The 24,996-nt window shown below is 35.1% G+C and overlaps 1 protein-coding gene across 1 annotated transcript; it reads right to left on the reverse strand.

The window, feature by feature from the left end:
* Positions 1 to 13,883: 13,883 nt before the first annotated feature.
* Positions 13,884 to 17,298, reverse strand: LOC131071112 (pentatricopeptide repeat-containing protein At2g13600). The gene has a single exon (XM_058006821.2). The coding sequence runs from the start codon at positions 16,920 to 16,922 to the stop codon at positions 14,379 to 14,381; it is 2,544 nt and encodes an 847-aa protein (XP_057862804.2). The 5' UTR covers positions 16,923 to 17,298; the 3' UTR covers positions 13,884 to 14,378.
* Positions 17,299 to 24,996: the final 7,698 nt, after the last annotated feature.

Consider the following 24,996-nt stretch of genomic DNA (forward strand, 5'->3'; position numbering starts at 1 on the left):
AGGAATTCTGGAAAATGAGTTGGCTACTGCAATTCAACACAAAGAGAAATTCAAGAAAAGTCCAGAGGAGCTTGATAACATGCTGAAAATTCAGAAACCTAATGGAGATACTAATGGACTTGGATTTGAAGTTGGAGAAAGTTCCAGTACTGCAAACAATCATGATCACAGTAAACTGGTAAAACAACCTAGTGCTTATAAATTTAATGGGAAATGTTTTAACTGTAACAAGTATGGTCATAGAGAAAACTAGTGTAGATCTAGAAACCATCTAAACATTAATGCACCCACCGGTCATTGTTCCAAATGCAACAAAGTTGGTCATAATTCAGAAAACTACAGAATGAATTTGAGATGCTATGTTTGTGGAAGATTTGGGCACTTATCTAACCAATACAGAACACAAACCGACATAGGATATGGAAAGGCTATTCAAAAGAATAATGCGACTTGTTATGCTTGTAACAAGATTGGACATATTGCAAAATTTTGTAGAAGCAAGACTTCACCGACAAATAATAAAGGATCCAATTTGAGAGGCAAAGAAAAGGTAGATGAGGTAAAGCAAAAACTTTCAAAACAATGGATTAGGAAGAGAGATTAGAATGTTGATAAACTGTCCCTGCACTGGTAGAATAGAGGAACCCTCCACTGGTAGGAGAATCTTCATCCAACTAAGAAGTAACCCTTTGGGGGTATTGCAGCAAATTGAATATCATGCAGATTACCCTCGGCCGATGGTGAGAGGATAAATTTCTTCTTTACTAGCAGATGTGTTAAGTTTTCAATTAATCGATGAGCATTTAATGTGGTTGGTAAGAGAAAAGTCATTATAAATCGTCGGATTTCCCTCAATTTTTATTCACCGAGCATTCAAATTAGCAGAGAGTGTGAAAACTGAGTGAAGGCATTCAAGAAAAGGTGTGAAGCGATTTATTTCAAGCATTCAGAATATTTTAAGGAAGCTAAAGGTATTTTTCAATGGCTTCTTCTTCTACTCCCAATTTTATTGAAAACCCTACTATTGTGGAAAACGTAAAATGCCATAGGCCCATGTTTAAAATAATTCTCGAAGTAGCTAAGCAAGATGATTCCATAGGAGCATTTTCAAAAATTCCTAAAGGTGTAGCTTATGCTGAAGACCCTAGGATATATATACATTGCAACATTGAAGAATTAGGTTCTGAATATTTGATGAAAATGTTTATAACCATAATTTGTGATGAAAATGGCACTGCTAAACTTGAACACAAGATTGTGGAGACTTTAGGTTTTGTTGAGATATTGAATATCTCTGAATTTCTGGAAGAAGTAGTGAGAATTGTCCTAAGCAGAGCACATGGAGAATTTCTATGGTTGGATTTTGTCTACAAAATAACTCGACAAGCAATTAGGGCATAACTGGTTTACCCTCAACCGACAACAGACCTGACAAAACAAAGAAAGTTCCTAACAACAAAGTAATGACCTTAACTGGAGCAACATTAGATAGTAGGTCACTAAGAGTGAATGATATCAAAGACATCAATGTGAGATTCATAAGTATGGTGTTAGGTTACAAAACTACACATGCAAACAGGATTAATTCAGTTTCTAGTCTTTGCATTAACAACGCTTATGAAATGGTTAAAAACAATGCAATGATAGATGTGTGTGAATGACTGAAATATGAACTCATTGATAATTTGAAAAAGATTAAAGGAGATAAGAAAGGGACATTTCGCTTTGGTAATCTCTTAGTATGCTTAATGTTGTATTTCACTAAGGAAATCCCTGGTACAAGACCGATAGACTTTGGTTATGACATACCGGTAGGAAAACAATTACAAGAAGCTTTCACTGGCATGGGAACTACAAAAGACAACAACATAACTAAATATTTTAAATCTTTTCAAACAAAAATGAAAACCAGAGAAAGACTACCACAGAGTGTAGTGGACAAATATAACAAAGAAATTTGTTTTGTTATCAAGAAGGATGAGACATGGATGGAAGTTACACTTCCTCAAACTATCTGGGTAACTAAAATGGGTTATGAGGTAGATCTCAACATTATTGAGACTTATGCAAAAGCTTTGTTAGATGCACCAACAGAACCAACATAACAAGTTTTTGGTAGTGCTAAAACTTTTGAGAGGTGTAAAAACAATGAAGCAAAGAAAGAAAAGAGAAAAGTACATTAGGGATGCTTCGAAGAAGGTAAAGGAAATCAAAGAAAATGTTATGAACTTTACTATGATAACGACTAGTGAGCTTGAAGGACTGCAATCGGAGGCACACATTTTACCGGTTGGCACATCTTCTGGAACCGACAATGACAAGGCAATAGAGTTCAAAAGAGCTGAGAGGAAGAGAAAACCTTCATTGGTACCCTCTCCTTCACCCAAAATAACAAGGACCTCGAGCAAGAAACAACAGGAAGTAAGGGAACTGGCCAAGAAACTAACTCCCAAGAAGAAACAGTATCTGGTCACACCTTCATTAGATGATTTGTTAAATGAAATAACTGATGATGGAAATCTGGCTAATGTGAGTAAATTTTACAAATCATTTAATGATTCTGACAAGGAAAGAATTGAGAATAGTATTATCTTACACTTGGACATATATAAGAAAGTTTTAATTGAAGTTGTGGATGATTTACCAAATGAACTATATAGAATATTAGATGCAAAAAGGATAGCAGTGATGGAATTGGATAAGAAACTAAAAGTTGAAAAACTTCTAGCTGTTCATCCTATGAATTCAAAAGAGAAAATTGATGAATTGATTTGTGAGGCTAACAGATCCGTTTTTGCCAGTGGTCACCGACAAGTAAGTTTGATGGTAGGTAGAGTAAATGAGATTGCAGAGGAGACTGTTGATAAATGGGATATATTTTTTGTGGAAAAAGAAAAACAAGAGGAATTGAACTGACCAAAGAAAACATTCAATGTGTATCAAAAGGATAAGGATAAGGGAAAATTAAAGATTGGTGGAATTCAAAATATCAAGATTACTAATAATATGCCGCCACCAGCTTTGGATACTGCACCGGTACATACTGATGATCCACCGGTTACTGAAGGTGTCACACATGATGACACTAATCCTGAATCTGAAATACCTTTTACCATGAATGTGGATACTTAGGAAGTGAATATTGTTGTGGATAAGGACACTACAAAGGTTAAGAATGATAATGTTGGCAGTGGCAACATTGCTAAGAAACGGGTAGAAACTGTTGAGGTTGAAATCCCAACCCAAATAGAGAAATCATTACAAATAGAGCAACCATTGGATACTAGAAAAAATACTAAAGGAAAAGATGTTGACACAAGGCCACCTAAGACAGAGATGCTGACAGCTGAGAAACCTATAGAGGCAGAGGTACATATTGAGGTAGAGAAACTGCTAATTACTGAGACACCCAAACCATCAGACAAACCTTTATAGGTTGAAATGCAAACTCAGATTGATCCAACAAAGGTAAACACAAGCAAAATGGTTACAAATGTTGGAAGCACAAAGGTAATAAAGGTAATCCGTCAGACATCCGACACTTTATCAAGTGAATTCAGACCTACAAATGTTACTGGAGTACTTTTGGACTCAATCAAGAAGATAACAGACTGCAATGCATTGGCCTACAAGGTAATTGATGACACTTTACCATTTCTGAAGTTGATTGCACCAAATTGTAACACTGATCACATCAAAGATTCTATAGGAAAATTGGACACACTATCAAAATTTATCACTGATAATGTAATAACCATTGACAAGGTGAATGAGGACACCTTCAAAGAGAAAGTTGAAAAGGAGAAGGATAAATTCTTTGAAGATACAATAAAGAAGTGCACAAAACACCTAGATACACTATTACCAACACTGAACACTACGATTTTAGAATACAAGGAGCTTTACAAGGAAAGATGCAAACCCCATCTTTTGACTGAGGACATAGAAAAGGAGATCAACAGAGTGCAGAAAGAAATAGATGACATAGCTGATAACATAATTGGTTCATCCGAACCTATATCAGTTATTGAACAGGAAATAGCAGGTTTTGAGGAGAAATTGGAGAAATTTGAGAAAGAGAAGGCAAGGATTAAGTCTAATACCAGAGAACTTAAATATAAACTTGGTCCTAAATTGGATAATCTTATCTCTCTGAGAAATGAAATCTCTAAGGCATTACTTCAAGGAGAACGATCACTGGAAGAGCACATGCATCATCTCACCGACACGATCCAACAGACTGAGGCAACCTTGAAAGACAACAAAAGGTCTATGGAGAGTCTTAATTTGGTTTTAACAGATATCTTTCAGATTGTAACCAATTGGTTACAAATCTTGAGGTGAAGTTTTTGCACTCATTTCACTATTTTTGACAACCTTTGTCATTGATGTCAAAGGGGGAGTAGTGGAGAGAGAAAAATACTTATTCAAAGGAGATCATTTTCTTAGGGGGAGCATATCTTTTTGGACATCAGTTTTTGGATTTTTCTCATGAGTGTTGCCATCAATGCCAAAGGGGGAGATTGTTGACATTATACACTCTTACGAGAATAGTTGATGTTGTCATTGATGACAACCATCTGGAAACCTTTTGGCATTCATTTGGTAAGCCATCGACAATTACCGACACTAGCAATAAACATCTACATATGCTGACAAACACTTCATCGGCAACGGCAACAATACATACCGGCATTCCAACCAATGGGGATTAAACTTTTGTTTATTGTATTTTAATGTAATTATCTTTTGTAAAAGCCGACATGGTACATTGTAATAGACTCATATATGTATGAGATCTTGTAAGTCATTATGTGATAGGAGGATAATGAGAGAATAATGAGAGGATGATGAGAAAATAATGAGAGAATGAGAGGATGTTATATGTGAATGCATACGATAAATTTTGTATAAGGTTTTGGTTATAGAATGAGCTTAAACCGGTACTGAACCTGGCATAGTTGATGCTAATTTGAAGCAGTACATTGTATTGGATTTCATAAATCCACTTTTGTAGTCAATGTGACTCTTATTGAGCAGTGAGCTCTAGGCAGTTGACCTACCTGCATGTGCAAGCCCCTCATTGTAAGTAATATTTATTCATTGGCCAGTGAGTGAATATTGTGGGTCACAAATCCCACCGAGGTTTTTCCCACACTGAGTTTCCTCATCAAATATCTTGTGTTATGGTGTGTTCTCTATGTTGTCTCTGTTATTCTTATTTGTTGTATTAATTCTTATTTACTGGTACACTGTTTTGGATGCAAAGTTCTTAATAAGTTTAAATATTCTGCAAACCGGTTAGATACTGCTTCACCCCCCCCCCCCCTCTCAGTATCTTTGGGACTATCATTAATCCTAACAAATATTTACATAAGCTCATACTCCTGCTAAAGTGGGGGCTAAATGTAGCATCCTAAATTGTACTTCCTTACAATTTAGTTCACATTTTAGGACCTCACCTTAGTGTTTGTCCCTCAATGCTTAATTAAGACCTGATTATGCTTGCATCATGTAAATATGGCCTTATTTTCACTTCATGCACCGCATGGCCCCTTAGTTTGGCCTTAAAATAGGGTAGGACCAGGGCATGGTGCTTTGGTCCTCATTGGGACCAAAGTACCATGCTTTGGTCCTCCTTATTTGGGCCCCATTTTGAACCCTTCTTGCATTTTCAAATTTGAGTAGGAACTCCCTATGTTGAAAAATTAACATGTTTTTTTTGACTGGAAAGTATATAAGGAGGTTTTCCCCTCTCATTTGGATATAAGAAGATCATAAGAGAAGGACAAAATTATAATCCTCAAGCATTCAAGCATTGAAGTATTCATCATCAAGCATTGCTAGAGGTCTTCAAGGCTACATTCTTCAATCATAAATTGTGGAGCATCATTACATCATTCATATGCAAGCACTTGTGTATGATTAGGGTTTTGTCATGTGAACACCATTTCATACAACATATGTGATTACATTCAAGAAGCAAAACATCATTATTAGTCATTGCAAATATGAGGTGTATCCTTGCATTATTTATTTCAATATTTGCAATATTTCAATCAAGGTTTAATTCCTTAATTGTGGTTTGACTTAGGCAAACCCCTATTCCCAACCTATTTCCCTTTGTTTCTATGTGCAGGAAATAGGTATAGAGCTGAGATCTTCAGAATCAACATTATTTGTAGAGACAAATCAACCCCCTTTGGTGTGGGAAAAATTTGAAGGACCAGGGCGAATTTTGATCTGGTTTTGACATTTTTAGAGATTTTTCAGGGGTTAGGTCCAAATCTTCTTATATTCCTCAAATCCAAGTGTGTGCCTCAATTCGACAACTGTAGCTCATTGTTTCCATGTTTTTACCTTCATTTTTAGCACTTTACCTTATTTTTAGCAATTCAACTCACAAAAGAAGTTAAACAAATTCACCCCTTTCATCCAATTAGTATTCAATCCTTACCCTTGCTGGTTTGTGACTAAGTCTATTGGATTCAACCCTCTTTTGAATATAATAGGTCACTAAGCAAAAATTAGCAGTTTTCATCCTTCTTGTGATGGAAACCCTAATTTTTTACCTTTTATAGGAGTCTTGATTTCTAGGACCAGGATGTACCACACCCTAGTCCCAAATTGTTGAGAAAATGGTGTCTCAACCTTGCATTTACATGAGATTACTATTTATAGTAAATTTTTGTTTTAGCACAAAATTGTGCAAAATTATCCTCAAAGCTTTAGATTGGCTAGACAAGCATGCCAGTAAATTTTCATTGCAAGTTTACAACTAATTTTGAAGATATTAAAGTTTCCATTTTTGAAGAGTGCGATGAAAGGTTTAAATTTAATTTTGAGGACTTTAGACCCTCCGAAATGCCTTGAAAAGTGGGTGTAAATGGTGCAACAATTATGAGGTGATAGAGCACTTCGCAAAATTTCTAGCGCATCAAACGGTTCGTCAATCGAAAACCCTCTTTACAAGTTATGGCCTCTGGAAGTTTGGACTCTTGTAATAGGAAATATAAAATTGCATCGAACACATAAATGGGTTGTAAAAGGGAGTAACATGTGGTGATGTGTTTTTTAACATGTCATAGGGCATCTAGAATAGAGATAAGGTTAGCTCCACTTTATTGGGTGGTTTTAGCCCATGGTTTTGTAATATTGTTTGATGATGTCTTGCATTCTATCTCCTATATATGAGATGTGTGAGATAGAGGTTGTGTGTAAGAGTCTTATGGCTATTGAGTTACTTCTAAGTCTCTGATTAGTGGTACTCCTATGAAGAGCTTGCTCTACAAGTATATTGTAATCTGTTATTGATTGTTAAATAATATATTGAGCTGCTTTTGGAGTGTGGGGTTTTTCTCTCGAAAGGGTTTTTCCCACATAAATCACTGTGTTGTTGTGTTGTTATATGCATGATATTATGTTTATTTCTGTTAAGCTTCAGTGACTGTTGTAACAATCTAATGTAGGAGCATCCAGGAAGATGCCAAGGCAACCAAATGGTCAAAACATGAATGAAGGCTCAAGGACTTCTATAAAGGTCAATTGGGACATTTTGAAGCCAATAATGACAATTTATAATGATCAATATGATTTTAGAGTTAAATGTCCTGAAGGTCCTGATAAGGACTTTAGGACCAAAAATAATGTAAGGGAGGCCAATAGTGCCTAAATGGGATTTGGATGATTAGATAAGTTTCTTTTAGATCCCAGAAGTAATAAAACATCAAGTTTGATAGGTTAGACTTTTAAATATTCAATAAGTTGTAAGTTAGAAATTCAAAATTTTGAATTCTAACGGTTAGTTGTTTTTAGGTGGGAAAATGGAATTTAGAGTCTAAACAAGTCTATAATGACAAATAACTAATATAGGTTGGTTTGGATGGTTGAAATACACCTTATATATGTTGGACAAAGTGATAAATGAAGGGGAATGGCTGTAGAAGAATATTTGTACGGATTGCATCATTGAAAGACAATAAAAACTCATTTTCTTGCATTTTAAAGTCTCTTTTGATGATTCATTGATCAAGTATCACTTGTATGAACTGGAAATAGAATTTTAAAACTATTTTGATTCATTTACATCTATTTCTATTTCTGTTTCAGATTTATTTGACTGATTGGCCTCTTGAAAGGCTTGTTTTGACATTGTTTTGAGAGCATGGGATAAGAATTCATTCCAAAACTGTACTTACTATGACTTGGAATGAATCCCTAAGTTGTATCATATCATGCTAACACTAAATATGCAGGATTGACAATAAATTGCGGGGGGGGTGATCACTTAGAAAGTGGATTTGAAGGTGTGAAGAGGGTGTGGGAAATGAGGCTAAGGTATAGTAGCCACTAAAGTAGCCATTGGAGGGCTATTTTTTATGATTGGAATTGTTAGAGGGCATCAAGGAGATGGTGTTACATCATTTGTTTGCTTAGATAAGTGATGGCATGTGGGAGATTGACCAAGCCCTAGTTTTTAGGGGGTTTGAGGCCTAATTTGGGGCTTTTGTATTTTCATAAGTCATAGAGTCAAATTGACCCCCAAAGTGTTTGATTGGGACCATATAAAAATACTTTCCAAAGTTGTGGAGTGATTGGAGTTCTCGGGTTGGTAGTTCCTTTGTAAATGCACCCATTTTTTGTGAGTAAAAAGTGTCTCAGTCAGCCATTAGAGAGATTTGGTACAAAACATAACCTAGTTTAATTTTGGTAAGTTGTGTAACTCCGAAAAGGGTATCAGAAAGTGCAATTTTTTTGAGAAGTCTTTTGGAAAAATATGGATTAAAGTCTAAATAACAGTCCCAAGAAGGCTATTTGGGCTAGGCCTAATTCAGAGCAACAATTTTTGAAGCTTGTGTTCCAAAACAACAATACCTCATTCTGACATAAGTTCAGTAAGACCAATAAGGGTATTTTAATCTATAATTTTGTTTTGAATTGCTTTGTAAAAGTTGAAAGTTATTTGTGTTCTACCCATTTGAAATGCTACTAGGTTTGAGTGCCTAGAAGTGAGTTTGCCTAGCTAAACTTGAGTCAGGGTTTTGAAACTTGTTGGTACCCTGTGGGTTGAATTTGATAAGTCATTTTAAACCTTTGTAACCATTGATTGAGATCTTGTTTGAGTTTGGGTCTCTTTGTGTCATTTGGGTGTCATTAAACCTATTGGAAACCTTGTATTTCCCATATAAATCCACCCAAACCAAGTGGCCCATCATAATCCCTCTGCATCACAATCTGTAAAAGTTTTGCATTACCCTCCTCTCAAGGTTAGTGTAGGAAGTTGTTCTGATACTTAACTTCCTTACACAAATAAAAAATAAGACGTACCAAGCCCTGGTCCTAGATTAGGACCAGGGCGTATACGCCTTGGGCATCTTAAATAGGCCCCAAATTGGCCCCCCTCTAATGGTCATTTTTGGTGAGCGGGAAAAATAGCCCCATGTTGGCCTGTCGCAAAAATTTGAAGAACAATTGTTATCCTTTTCAACTTTCAATGGTGAGAAATTTGAAGGACCATGGTGAATTGATACTACTTGGTCTTGAAAAATCAGCCCAAACTTTTGGGAATAGGTCCAAAACATATTCTTTTGCTTAGATCCAAGTCAGTGGCTCCATGCAAAATCTGTAGTTTACTATTTTTGTTCAATTGCTTCAATAGTTCACTATCTTGCCCTAATCTTCAACAATTCAATTAATTCAACTTATGAAGGAGAAAAACCCTACCAAAAGGAGCTAAAATCTTATCAGAAACTTAGTCTTTTGAGGCTAGATCTATTAGATTCCCTCCCTTTCCCAATGTAATGGTTAATTAGGTCATTTAGTGGTTTTATTATCTTAATTTACCCTAACCCTAATTTTTCACCTTTACAGATGGTAGATTAGTTAAATTTAGAGGAGAGGTAGCTCCTATTTGTGGAAACAAAGCATTACAATTGATGGTAAGTATAAGACAGATGATGTCTATTATGTTAAAGGTTTGAGACATAATTTATTAAGTGATAGTTAGATGTGCAATAAAGGTTATGATGTTACATTTAAATAGACTGGATTTGAAATTAGAAAAGAAAAGTCCAAAAAAAATTGTTGCAAAAGGAATAAGAGTTGAACGAAATGTCTACTATGTAAAGGATAACAATGATGACAATTACCTATTGGCGCAAGTTTGTGAAGAATAGTATTAGACTAAAATTGTATGTGAACCTAAAACTGAAGAAAAGGTTAGTCAAAAAGATAATAGTTGGATAAGTATAATGGAAGAAGAGTTGAATCGGTCATAAGATAGTAGAACAATGGAACCAATATCCACCCTAACAAAAATCCAGTTGAATGAAGAGAAGAAAAAGGTGAAGGTTGAATTGACTGACTCCAATAAGGATCAACAAGTCTTCACTCCAATCCAGAACAAGAAGAATGTTAGAAGTTCTCCCATTGGTCAAATCAGGTATTCAACTTTCAATGGGAATTGTTTTTCCTACAGTAAGTTTGGACAAAGTGTTGGTGAATGTAGAAGTCAAATCAAATCAAAATTCTTTAATGGAAAGTGTTACAATTTTAATAAGTTTGGATGCAAGGGAAATGTATGTAGAAGTAGGATGAATAGGAATAAATATGGAAACACAAGTCATGGTAGAAATGTTTGGTCTTTCAATGGATATTGTCATGCATGCAACATATTTGGCCATAAGGCTACTGAGTGTAAGATTAATACAAGAAAGAATGGAAGTATTAGAGGTAATGGGATGAACAAAAATGGACAACAACAAGGTCTAGCATGCTATAATTGCAACAAATAAGGACATATTGCCAAATTTTGTAGAGGAAAGAATGAGAAAACTAGTCTAGTTAAGAAGATTGACTTGAATAAAGAAAGACAAAAAATGGAGATAACTTGGGAGAAGAAAGTAGATGAGAGTGTTGAAGGAAATGTTGAAGTTGGATTTGTACCCTCTACGAGTGTTGATTCCTCTTTCAAAAACTAATTAGAGGTGCATTTCTTGAGGGGGAGAGCTAAATGCAGATCTTTTGTGCCCTTCCACCCTCGTGTTTTTGTGTGATGAGACGTCCTCAATATGGAAAAGTTTGGGAAGATCTTTTTTAGAGATTTCCAGATGTTTGTGGAAGTTCACAACATAGTTGTTAATTGATAAAAATGTGCACCTATCCAAGGGGAGATTTATAGTTAATCTTTTTGTCTCTAGATTGATGTATTGGCTTCTCCAAGGGGGAGCAATGGTATACTTGTAGTTGGGTGGTATTCTTGTCTTGGGAAGTTATGTAGTAATTACTATTTTTTCAGAAAGTAAGATGAATTCAGTAGGAAAGTGGTTATTTGTAGTTGTGTGCTCTTTGTCCTTGATGTCAAAGGGGGAGAAATTTCAACAGAAGACGATATTGGTGGTACAAATGTTGCCATCAATGACAAAGGGGGAGATTGTTAGAAACATGCTTACTTATTTTGTCATTGATGTCAAACTTGTCTAGTGTTTGTCATAATCAATTGATGTAGATTATTAGTTTCACAGATGTTGAATATAGTCTACTTGTCTAGTGTTTGTCCAATTTTAGATCAAAGTGATGACATGTCTAATGTTTAGTTGATGATTTATCTGATGTTTAGTTGATGATTTTCTTGGTGATCAGTTGATTTTTTTTGTTTGGTTCTTCAACTATTGATCATTTGTTTGGTGCTCAGTCATATAGACAACATGTTACAAAAATATTGGTGCAAGTGTTGCTAATTATGGGTTCAAATGTTGATGCTTTGTTTGATGGTAGTGTTGTCGTTTATATGTGTAGCTTTCCTAACATCTACAATTGTGGATGTTTCTATATGGAGAAGAGAACTAGTATATTGTTTGATAGTAATGTTGAGTAAGCTTTAATACACAGGTAAGAGTATTTATGTCCTATGTGCAGAAAATGGTACCTTGTCTGGTTTGCCACAATTAGTTTGTGCATATTATGTAGCAAACATTCAATTATGATAGGGATGTATGAAAGCTTGGAGATGATGGTTGTTGATCCATTTTGTTGTCATGAATATCAGTATTATATGTCATTCTTGGTTGTTGTTTGTCTTTGATTGCAAGTGTTCACTAATGTATATGATCTGGGATTAGATGTTTAGATGTTGTCATGTTGCCTACTATTGATGTTTTGCATACATATTTTGGTTTTAGAAGAATACAATACAAGAAGTTTCAATATGCAAAAAAGAGTATTTAATGTTCTAGGGGAAGAATGTTTTGCATATTTTTGGATTATGAAGATCATGATGTGCAGATTTGAATATAATGTTTATGTTCTATGAATGATGTACTATCAAGTGTGTAGGTCCTTTGATTGCTCAAAAGATGAGGTTAGTTGTTGTTGTTTTCTAGCAGTAAGGTTGTCCGTCAGACTAGTTAAAAAATTACCTAGTAGCTTCCAGATATGTCGATTCAAGGGTTATAGTTTGGAGGACATGTTTATTTGGTTTGTGCAATATTCCAATTCAACTTTCAAGTGTTGGTTTTGTTCTACAAGTTAGTAATGTTGGTATGTGCTCGACATCCTCTGTTATGTTAGTCTCAGTTGTTTAGGTTGATCTATCTTATTTGGATTATGCTCTTTTGTTCCAAATAAGCTTTGGAGGATGAGTTAGAGTGTTCATATGGATCTCACCATGGCATGTAGTTATCCACACTTAGTAATTTGAATTGTAAGATGTTTTTGAACCGACTAGATGTTGCGTTTCATTATCTTTCTATACACTTTGTTTAGTGCCGATTTTGGAGTTGTGGTAGCATGTGTGGTTCGTTTGAATCTACTTAAATGAATGTATCATGATGTGTTTGGGTCCCCTTTATCTCTTGCAGAGGACTAGAGTGATTGTTTTAGGTCCAAATAGCCTAATTTATGTAATATTGCTTATTTTGTCTTTGGCCAACCTAATTGAGCGTTTTGATAAAAAAACTTTGTATAAGAATGTATGGTTATATGTGTTGATGTATAGAATGAGCATAAATAATTTGTGAAGTGGATGAGATTAATATTCAAGCAGATTTGGTGTTGGTGATGTGCAAAAGTCAGTTGAGAAGTGCTTTGATAGTAGTATCTTTAGAGCGACAATGATCATAGATAGTATTTATGATCAAATGTGCTTGTCATGATATTGGTCACTTGACACCAAGATTCAAGGTCGATTTCATGATCAAGAGATCTTCTTCATTTCAATATTTGCCATTCCTCTGGTCTATCGATAGATAGCGAGTTTGTTGGTAGACTTTTGTATCTTGCCCTAAGATAGTGTGTCTCACTTACGCAAGTCTCTTTGTATCTTGCCATAAGTTGTGGGTCTTAGCATTGCAAGTTCGTCAAGTGCATATTGCTCCTTAGCAGTGAGCCTAAAACCTTGTAATCAATTTTATTATATTGTGAGTGTGATTCCCATCATGGTTTTTCCTTTATAGTGTTTTCCATGTAAATCTAGTGTTCATGTGTTGAATGTGCTTTGTGCTTTTATGTTTTGCAATCGCAGTATAATCCCCCTCTCAGTTTTGTGGTGTGTTCAACATCCTTTGCCTTCGATCAACAACTTAACAACTGAATCTACTCCTCCTCCAACAATGCTTCTAGAATCTTTTTTCACTGGCAGCAGCTCCAACTTTCACCAATCTCCATTCACCCATGCTCTGATACCAAATAAAGGAACATAGAACAATAATGAAACTGAAAACTACATAATAGACAAAGAATATCAAACTTAAATGATTTTGTTGTATTCATTCTTTTACATTTTGTCATATATATAGATTTACATCCTCAATTGAAATCTACAACCAACCATAAACAAATAACTAATTGTATCAATTAATGTTATTATCTTCATTTCTATCATAGATGAGACAAATATCAGAAATCCATTTATACATAAACTGGTATGAGTAATTTAATCCCGAATGACAGACCTGGCATTCTCACGAGAAGATACAATTCATCAAGGAAAAAAGATCAGGAAAGGACAATATGAAATGACAATGTTGTAGTAAACAACTTTTAAGAATTTTAAAGAATGTAAGTCCTTTTTCACACTACCTCCTGGTTAAGGTTAAGCATCTTTCCAGAGTTGTGCAGGATTCCTGAAAAATTAGTTCGATGTTGTGACACCTCCATGGTATCATAAAACAGGGCTTTAACAAATAGGCCATCAATATATGCGCATTGCATACTATACATCTGATTTTCTGAAGTCAAGGGCATGGTCTAGATCTCCAAACACTTAGAAAAAATAACTTCTGCGAAACCGAAAATAAAACCTGATTCCTTCTTTCTCATGCAAGGCTAACATGGTGCATCTTATAAGGCAAGCCTATATTTATGGGCATGTTCACTTAGCATCACCAATAATCTCCACAAGAGCATTGCCCTTGTTTGAAATGATGGAACCGGTTTGCATCTCTTACAACAATTTGTCTAACAACAATCTTGGAGATAAACTTAGCTGCAGTGTGGCAATCAACGCATACTCGAAGGTTCTTGACAATTCTAATAGTTGTTCCAGGTGGTGTGTTTAACAATCCAAATGCAATTGCCAACTTCTCACTATGGTGCCAGAGGAATAATTCTTTTTCCTCCTCCTCCACATCATTCAGTACATGTCTCGAATCTGGAATGTGTCCTGCTTCCTTCATCTTCCAAGACAGTTTCTCTATCGTTGCATAGATCTCCTGTGTCTGTGGATGTGATCTATCTCCTACACAAAAAGCATGTACCATTTTATGACCTTCAATCCAACTGCAACCAGGTATCTTTTCAATTCTTCTATCTTTCATCAATCTCCTTACCTTTTGAACCTCACCCCACCTACCCACTTCTGCATACATGTTTGACAGTAGAACATGAGTTGGAGCATTTTTAGGATCCATCTCAAGGAGTAGAGTTGCCATACATGTTCCTAACCCTATATTCTTATGTAATCTACAGGCACCAAGTAAACACATCCACACAACCACCATAGGTTTAATTGGCATTTTGATAATAAAGTTTAGGGATTCCTCAAGAAAGCCAGCACGGCCAAGAAGGTCAACCATGCACACATAATGATCAATCATAGGCATATTGCAATAAGAATCAATCATGCAATTGAAGTATTCACATCCCTCATCAACTAAGCCTGCATGGCTGCAGGCAAATAAAACACAAGCAAAGCTTACATTGTCAAGGTATGTTCCAGAGTGCTTCATTAGTTCAAAGATTTTGAGAGCATCCTTGCAAAAGCCATTTTGTGCATATCCTACGATCATTGCAGTCCATGAAACCACATTTCTGTGGGGCATTCTGTCAAACAATTCACGTGCCTTGTGTATGCTTCCACATTTTGCATACATGTCTATGAGGGCGTTCACAATTTTGACATCTGCAAGAAGTCCACTTTCAATGATGGTTTGATGGATGTGGATGCCCTGTTCTAAAGCTCCCATTTTAGCACAGGCTGGGAGGATGCTGACAAAGGTTGCGGAGTTTGGCTTTAAGCCAGTCAATTGCATTTGATCAAATGTTTCCAAGGCCTTTTCAGCAAACCCATTTTGTGTATATCCTGCAACCATGGCATTCCATGAGACTACATCTGGGTGAGGCATGTTTTTTAAAAGTCGTAAACCTTGGTCAAGAACACCACTTTGTGCATATACTGAAATCAGTGCATTCCATGAGAACACATCTTGCCGAGGAATTTCATCAAACAGTTCATGTGCCTTTTGTATCCTTCCACATTTTGCATACATGTCTATCAGGGCATTCCCAACTACTACATCTGATAATAATCCATTTTCGATTATGCGTTGATGGATGTCCATACCCTGTTCTAAAGCTTTTATTTTGGCACAGGCAGAGAGAACGCTGGCAAACGTTGTGGAATCTGGTTTTACACCAGCCAATCGCATTTGCTTAAAAGTTTCCAAGGCTTTTTCAACATGTCCATTTTGTGCATATCCTGCAATGACTTCAGTCCATGACACTACATCCCTTTGAGGCATTTTGTCAAAAAGCTGGCGTGCCTTGTGCACGCTTCCACATTTTGCGTACATGTCTATCAGGGCATTAGCAACTATCGCATCTGACAAAAATCCACCTTCGATAACCCTTTGATGGATGTCCATACCATGTTCCAAAGCTCCCATCTTAGCACAGGCTGGGATGATGCTGACAAAGGTTGTGGAGTTTGGCTCTAAACCTGCCAATTCCATATTCTTAAATGTCTCATAGGCTTTTTCAGCAAACCCATTTTGTGCATATCCTGCAATCATGGCATTCCATGAAATAATGTCTGGTTGAGGCATTTCGTTAAAAAGCCTTGAAGCTTCATCAAAAAGACCATTTTGTGTATATCCTACAATCATCGCATTCCATGATATTACATTTCTTCCAGGCATTTTGTCGAACAACTGACGTGCCTTGCGAATGTTTCCGCATTTTGCATACATGTCTACCAGGGCACTTGCAATTACTACATCTGACAAAAACCCCCTTTCCACTATGTTCTGATGGATGTCTATACCCTGTTCCAGCGCTCTTAATTTGGCACAGGCCGGTAGTATGGTAGCAAAGGTAAACTGATCAGGTTTGACACCTGTTTGTTGCATTTCATACAACAGTGTCAATGTCTCGTGAGGACAGCCATGTCTTTTGTAACCTGCAATTATGGTATTCCACGAGGAGACATCTCGTTCTGTCATTCCGTCAAACAGTTTACGGGCATCCACTAAATTATCGCACTTGACATACATATTGATTAGTTTATTCCGAAAAGTAGTCGGTTTAGCAAATACCCTGTGAGTAATGACATTGTGGAATTGTTTAACCTGAGAAAGCACATTCTTCCCATTGAAGGTCTGCAATAGTTGAAGATAAGCTAAAGGCTTTACCTTGTGAAAGCGCATCATCAAAAGTGGTATAATATGAATGGCAATGATTTTGCCACTGGTAATATCAGTCTTCGGAAGTACTTTCGTTTTCTGTTGCCAAATTTGAACACCATTTTCGCAATTTCTAAGCTGATTGCAAGGATAAAGTTACATTTCCCTCAAATCAAATAGCAGGCGCTATACTGCAAGAAATCCTTTACTGTAGAGTCTAAAGGAGTTTTCATCATGGCAGAGAAAAACCTTATGCATATGTTTCAAGCTTGCAGTAACTTGCTTTAACTAAGAGACTGTAACCCTTTTTCCCGGAGCATGATATCCTCTATTATGATTTATCCAATATGGCATACTGTCTATAACATGGACTTTGTTATTTAATCAAATGCCCTTTCGCATGACATGACATCATCTTCTTGTTAGTTGTAAGAGGAAAATTTTGCATATTATTCTATGGTAAATTTAACAACTCCTTCATCAAATCATATCGCTAAATCATTTTTCATATCTTTTTAACTCTTATAAATCTAAACTTTAAATATTGTATTATTTTCTTTTAGGATAATGATGTGTGGTGGCCGTGGCTATTCTAGCTCCAAAACATATCTGTCGTACATCGTGTTAGTGACAGGGTAGTTAATCGCAACCGTTAACTGCAAAATCGACGATGTAAAACGTGCAACTAACATGTGTGTTAGTCAATCCGTACTGTCTTTTGGGAGCTAGAATAGACGCGTCCATGTGTGGTACTCAAAAGTGTTGGCATACCCTTCCTCTTTCAAAATATATAATTCACATTTTAAATTAATTTTTCACAATATGACTATTTTCTTGTCATTTTAAGAGTCAATTTTTTAAAATTTTCTTGTCATTTTAAGAGTCAAATATTTTAAATTCAGCGATTACAGATTTAGATTTGTAGGAATTTCTTATTTCATTACCACCATCAAAATCAAGATCAATTATAAGCATAACATTGAGAGATCGGTAGACTCAAGCATTCTAAAGTTACACTTTTTGTATCTAGACACTACATTACTACATCAACACTTTTGTATCTAGACACTACATTACTACATCAACATCTATGATATGTATATCTACAAACTTCTCCTTGTTAGAGGCTTGACTTGCTATAAAGTCAATACAAAGTCACCACCTTGTAGTTCAAAGTAAGCCTCGCTTTACTCTTCAACACATCCAAAGTTTAGAAAACAAATCCATGAGCATAAGCAACCAAATTCAACATGTTTGCAATGACAAAAAATCAAGGTTGCATAAGGATATAACTATATTACATGATTATGTTAGAGTAAAAGGTTTTATTTACTTAATAATTAATTTAATCATATTGATTAATTAATTAAGTCACCTTTTTATTTTTTCAATTAAGCTAAATTTAGGAAGCTTTTTAAGAATTTAATAATCATTTAATATGCATGCATCCCTTAGGTATATTAATAATTAATTAATTATTAATTATTAATTTCTTTTTAGGGTTTCTATCTTTAGAATTAGATTTCTTTATAAGGATGACATATCTTTCATTGTAAATAAAGCAATATTAAATCAAGCATTTAGTTCTTGTTATTGTCTTCAATATTCTCATTTGTTGTGCAATTTCTCTTTTGTATGTAACATGTATTCTTGCAGATGATTATCTGGGCTTGTGGGAATTCAACAATCATGAATTCTAACATGGTATAAGAGCTCCAAATCTGAAGACCCTATTCGCCTTTTTAGAAGATATTCACGATTTCCAACAATCAGAGCACTTTGGGCTCAAACCAACTTCGCCATTGCACTAAGAACATCCAAAACCCTAAGATCACTTGTTCATTTGCCTAATTTGGCCACCGTTTGCTTCGGAGAAAAAAATCCCCTTATTGGCTAGCCATACAGATGCAAGTACAGTATAGGTAATTTTTTTTGTTTTTCTTGATTTTTTAAAATCAGAATAAAAAAAATTAACCTAGGGGGGGTGCGAGTTTTGTGTTTATTTTTATTTTTTAAAAACACAATGAATTTTTTTTTGGGGAGCCGCAGGGAATATTCCCTGTGACCCTTGCCCGCCATATCTATGGGTATTGTAGGCACTGTGGGTGACCAAAGTGTACCTGCGGTGTTCCGCAAGCACTGCGGTTGACCATAGTGTACCTACGGGTTCACCACAAGCAGTGCGGGATCCATAGGTTTGCGGACCCCACCCCGCAAGGGGTTTTTAATTTTTTTAAAAACTTTTTTTTAAATCATTTTTTTTTTGTTTTTTTAATAAAAACATTTTTTTTAATTAGTTTATTTATTTATTTTTTAATATAAAAAAAATCTTTTTCGCATGTGTTTTTTGATTTTTTAAAATCCTTTTTTTATTCATGTGTTTTTTTACTAAAACACAAATTTTTGTTTTTTTGAAAAAGTTTTTTTGCATGTATTTTTTTGGTTTTTTAATCAGTTTTTTTGCATGCGCTTTAAAATAAAAAAACAATTTTTATTTTTTTTCAAAAAGTTTTTTTGAGGGGGTATTTCTTTTTGTGTTTTTTTTAATTAAAAAAATTAATTTTGCCCTAATAAACAAAATTGGGAACATGTTTTATTTCACCTAACCTGTATGCAGTGTTCTCCAATTGACAACCTTTTTGGGGGGGGGGTAGTTTTGGCTTCCTTAATTTCACCTTTGGCTATATTCTAATTAGAGGGCATATCATCTGCACATGTTTCTACAGGGCATCATTTGGTGACAGCCTCATCTACATGTTTTCTATTTTTGCACTCTTGCATTTCATGTTGGATCTTCTTCTTTGAGCTATGTTGTACACGCACTATCATAAAGTGCCACACCTCTTTGTCTCTTTTGATGACACATATGATGCGATCCTTCTGTATTTTAGATTAGGAATTTGATATGAGACCTTTGACTTGTCTCCTTTATTGAGCATGTCAGTATGTTTGTGTAACTGATGGTTCCCATACCTGGTCTTCATGCTTGATCTTTATCGTCTTCAGCGAGTGATTCATCATCATCAAAATTGGTACCTGGTTTTGTCACACTTTGATATTTTTGGTGCAACATTAATTCTCATTCTTCCTATGGAGGAACATTTATAGGAGATTCTACATTTTTTGAAGGGCTTCATGGTCTCCCTTCGTCTCTTTTTGGATAGGAGTTTTGTTCCCATTGGGTTTTCTCCTTTTCTCCACTTTACAAAGATTTGCATGTTGTGATTAGGTACCTCATTAGGCCTTGTTGTCGGGACCCAAATTTGCATGTAGTTGCATTCATTCACTTAGCTTTTTAGCTTCTCCCTAAATTCATCTTAAGGGGGGTGTTAGAGTAAAAGGTTTTATTTACTTAATTAATTTAATCATATTGATTAATTAATTAAGTCACCTTTTTCTTTTTTCACTTAAGATAAATTTAGGAAGCTTTTTAGGCATTTAATAATCATTTAATATGCATGCATCTCTTAGGCATTTAATAACCATTTAATATGCATGCATCCCTTAGGTATATTAATAATTAATTAATTATTAATTATTAATTGCTTTTTAGGGTTTCTATCATTATAATTAGATTTCTTTATAAGGATGACATATCCTTCATTGTAAATCAAGCAATATTCAATCAAACATTCAGTTCCTGTTATTGTCTTCAATATTCTTGTTTGTTGTGTAATTTCTTCTTTGTATGTAACAAGTATTCTTGCAGATGATTATCTGGGCTTGTGGGAATTCAACAATCATGAATTCTAACAAATTATGTGTAAGACTAGGCCACAAAAAATGATATGGTCTGCAATAGTATAACTTTGTATCAAGGCACTCCAATTGTTTAACCATTCTTTGGTATCATTCTAAATTTTAATTTGTCTATTACTATAGGTGAACAAGCAACCTTAAAGAACAAATTGACAATTACATTAAATAATTAAGCACATCTTGTTATTTTCCAATATTTAATCTCAACCCTTATTGATTTCAAACTTTATTTGTTTATATTATTTATTATTTGATTAGATCTAAATCATAGTGTCGAGGATATATAACACATCCCAAGGGTTTTGAGGTCTAGCAATTTATTCCTTCATATTTTTAGTGAACCTATAATACTAAACCCCACCTAGGGATTTTCTCTAAGTGATACTTATAATATCTATAAGTCCTCGATTGATATCTTTTCATTTTATTGTGAATTATCCTCAATATATGCCCATATCTAATATGCATGCTTATATCAATGATCTTAATGTGCTTTAGAAATTTCTTAAAATCTAATCCACTGGTCCTTGATGATATAACCTTTTTTAGCAAAATGAAGGCATGACATGTTCTATGGATTCATTGTTCCAATGTGTAATAAACTTTCAACATTTAATGGAACCTATTATTACCTTCCCTTCCAACTTATATGCCTTTACTTCCCTTTTCATGTAGCTCATGATGATTAAACTCCTTCCATAAGTACATGTGATAGTGATTTACCTTTCAGTACCTCTCTTTCGTATCATGACACGTCTAATGAGAAACTTATTGATGAATTTGATAAATCTTCACCTCCAAGTTCCCATTATGGTGCTATGCCTCATGATGACAATACTCTCTATGCAACTCATGGTACATCTACACATTATTAATGATTTAGCATCTCTTCATAAATCACTTCATATTCATGCATGTGCATATTAGTAATGAATTGATGATCAATGCATTTATTGGCTATGAAGATGCAAGTTTGCATGTTAGATCTTTATCTATCCCCATATTATAAGCATTTACATCATGTTATCTTAAATTAATACATTCATTTATAAATATTTGAATCAATATATATTTGCACAAGTTTGATGCACTCCAAAACTATCATACTTTGTTTGGTTCCTTAATATGCATTTCCCTAATTTTCTTTACTATTTTCCCTATAGTAATTTGATAATGATTCTAATATTCTAATCTCTAGTGGTTCTAATTTAGGCTCTTTTATGGATCTTTCTTTGATCTCTAACAATATAGTATCCTTAAATCTACCCATCTTGTGAGTTACTAAAATGAATCAAATGGTGCAACAACATGTGCATAATCTTAAAGACTTCACTTTGATATAGATAGTATTAAAAATCATAAGGTCATCCACCATAATGATTCTACTTCAAAGAATCAAATTGTACTAAAAGTATAAAAATCTATCTTCTTCAACATGTTCATCTTTTAGACCATTTGTGCTTCAAGGAGTGTTGCAGAAAAATGCCTATGCACCTATAAGGCAACTCTAATAGAGAACTATAAGAGATAATTTTATATATAGAGAGACAAAAAATGAAGATAATGGTCCCATGTTGTCTGAGAAGATATACAGGTTAACAAACAAACAAACTCTACACTATATTTCACTAAACAAAAAAAGTTAAAATTTGATACAAAAAAATAACGATGAAGCTGCTCATATCCATTTCATAGCCCCTTCACACTCCTACCTAAAAAATAGATCCTTATTTTCCTATATAAATAGGAAAGCCACAACTCCCACACAAAACCACAACCCCACTATCTGACAACAATTTGAAAGAGGCAAAACAAAATAGCCAAATTAGAAGATTATGAATTGTAGAAAAAATTGATGCAAAGAAAGGTTAATGAAGGAAATCTTTGATTACATTATCTTCCCCATATTGAAAGTTCTAAACCTCTAGGTTCAAAATATTTTGAATTAGAGAATTTCAAGAGATTATATTATCAAAAACTATCAATCAGAGAGGCAGAGAGGAGTGGAAATCAGAGAGGCGGAGAGGAGCAGAAATCAGAGAGGCGGAGAGGAGTGGAAATCAAAGAGGCGAATGGGAAATTCAAATTTAAAACACGGGGATGGCGGATCTCATGGGGATGGTCGTCTTTCTGTGGTTGGAGCTGGTAATCATGCAGGCCCACAGGCATCTCAGGGTATTGAGGGGGACAAGGCGACAATCAAATCGGTGGAAGATAAAGATTCCAAAACTAGGGACCCACATGATAGAGGTAAAGAAAAGAATGGTCGGCTCTTTTTGGAGTCAGGCCTTTGATGCAATTTGGTCTTCCGGAAGTTAAAAATCTTTCTGATCTAGTGACAGGGTTTTTTTCTATATCTGTTCTGGATAAGCTGATTGATTTCACTATGTCTGGCCTAGCTATGACCTTGGCTGGACGGTTTGCTGGTTTTAGACCTAACATCGATGTTGTAAGAAACTTTATAAGGAGACAATGAGTTCTTAAAGGTCAAGCGGATGTGGCAACTTTTCCTAGGGTTTTTTTCTCCTTTTCTTTTAATAATGAAGAAGATAAGAATAAAGTGCTCTGTGAAGGGTTGTGGATGTTTGCCAAGTCTACCTCGGCTTTACAGAAATGGGCTCCTAACCTTCCATTGAATGATTCCTTTTTTGTGTTGGTGCCTATGTGGACACATCTTCCTGGCCTTCCTTTGGAGTTCTAGAATGAGGAGGTCTTTAAAGGGATTGCGGGTTCATTTGGTGAACTTCTATCGATTGACCCGATGATTGCAGCTAAATCCAGGTTGATTTTTGCTCGTATTTGTGTAAATGTTAATCAAATGATGGATATGCCTCAATCTATTGAGATTTTATCCAAATTGGGGAAATGGACTCAAGTGATTGAATATGAATCTCTCTCCGTTTGTATGTTTTCATTGTAAAAAGTCAGGTCATTAGGCGAAATCTTGTCCATCCAAGAAGGGTAAGATTGGTAAAAATGATAGCAATTTGAAGCATAAATGGAAAATGAAAGGGAAGAATGATGATCCACCCTCAAAGGTTGTCCTTGAGAAGGAAGTGACCGAAATGGAAAACAAGGTTAAGAAGGGTTTGAATAATAATAATGAAAAATCAGTTTGTGTCTATTCTAACAGTCAAAAAGAAAGTAACAAGGAGGAAGAGTATGGGAAAGAAGAAAAGGTTCAAAAATTTGAATTAGAGGATTTGAAGGTTGGTCCTATCATCCAGGGTAAGGCTGATGAGTTTTCCTATGATGATGCTTCAACTTCATCTAATAATAAAGAAAATGAGGAAGACTTTAATGAAGTGCAGAACTGTAATATTTCGGAAATAATGCCTTTGCTATTATTAACCAATGGAAGTCCTGAGCAAACTAGAAATATGATCTTGAAACCCCAATGCAAAACTCCTCCTAAAAGTATGGAAACCGTGGCTCTTGAGGGAAATCTTAGGATTTTTGGTATTAAAGAAGGCAAGTCAAATAATGGAGGATCCAATGGAGGTATTTCAACTAGAAGTAAGAATAAGAAGGTGGCAGATATTGGAAGTCATAGAAAAATATAGGGAAGACCCTCTCTAAATAATCAGAGGGAACATGAAAGTTGGAAGAACTATGCTGATGGAACACAGAGCTCCATTGAGTCTGCTTTATCCTCGGTTAAAGTATGAAGATAATTTCATGGAATATTAGATGGTTGAACATTCCCCATAAATAGGATGTGCTACGTAATATTGTAAGAGATCATAAAATAGATGTAGTCCTTATTCAGGAAACTAATATGTGTAAGGATAAAGTGGAAAGGATTAGAATTTTGAAAAGTAATGGGGTAATTGGAACAAGTTCGGAGGGTGCCTCTAGAGGTACAACTATCTTGTGGAATTAGAACACTATTAAAGGCAAGGAAATAGCTTAAGGGGTTTATAGGACCTTAGTTTTTCTTGAGCATATTAAGGATAACTTTGTTTGGGTAATCACTTATATCTATGCGCCTAATTCTAAAGCTGGATGAACTAAATTTTGGAGGAGCCTGGCTGAAGATAGACTAAAATTTTCTGATAAAAATTGGATGATTATGGGAGACTTCAATACCCCTTTAAAAGAGGATGAAAAGATGGGAGGCCTTCCTTTGCAGCTAGAGGGAAGACAAGATCTTATGGAATTTATTAATGATCAAGCTTTGATGGATGTGGATCTCCAAGGGATTAATTACACTTGGACCAATAGAAGAACTGGTTATGATCTTATTCAAGTCAAGCTAGATAGATCCCCGATTTCTCCTGATTGGCTTTCTAAGTATAATTGTTCTCTGGTGTCTATCATTAAGATTAGTTCTGATCATTAT

Source organism: Cryptomeria japonica, chromosome 11 (assembly GCF_030272615.1).
Source record: "Cryptomeria japonica chromosome 11, Sugi_1.0, whole genome shotgun sequence".
NCBI lineage: Eukaryota > Viridiplantae > Streptophyta > Pinopsida > Cupressales > Cupressaceae > Cryptomeria > Cryptomeria japonica.

Coding starts and splice junctions, on each gene's coding strand:
- LOC131071112 (XM_058006821.2), bottom strand. CDS start 16,922: ATGATGCGCTTTCACAAGGTAAAGCCTTTAGCTTATCTTCAACTATTG.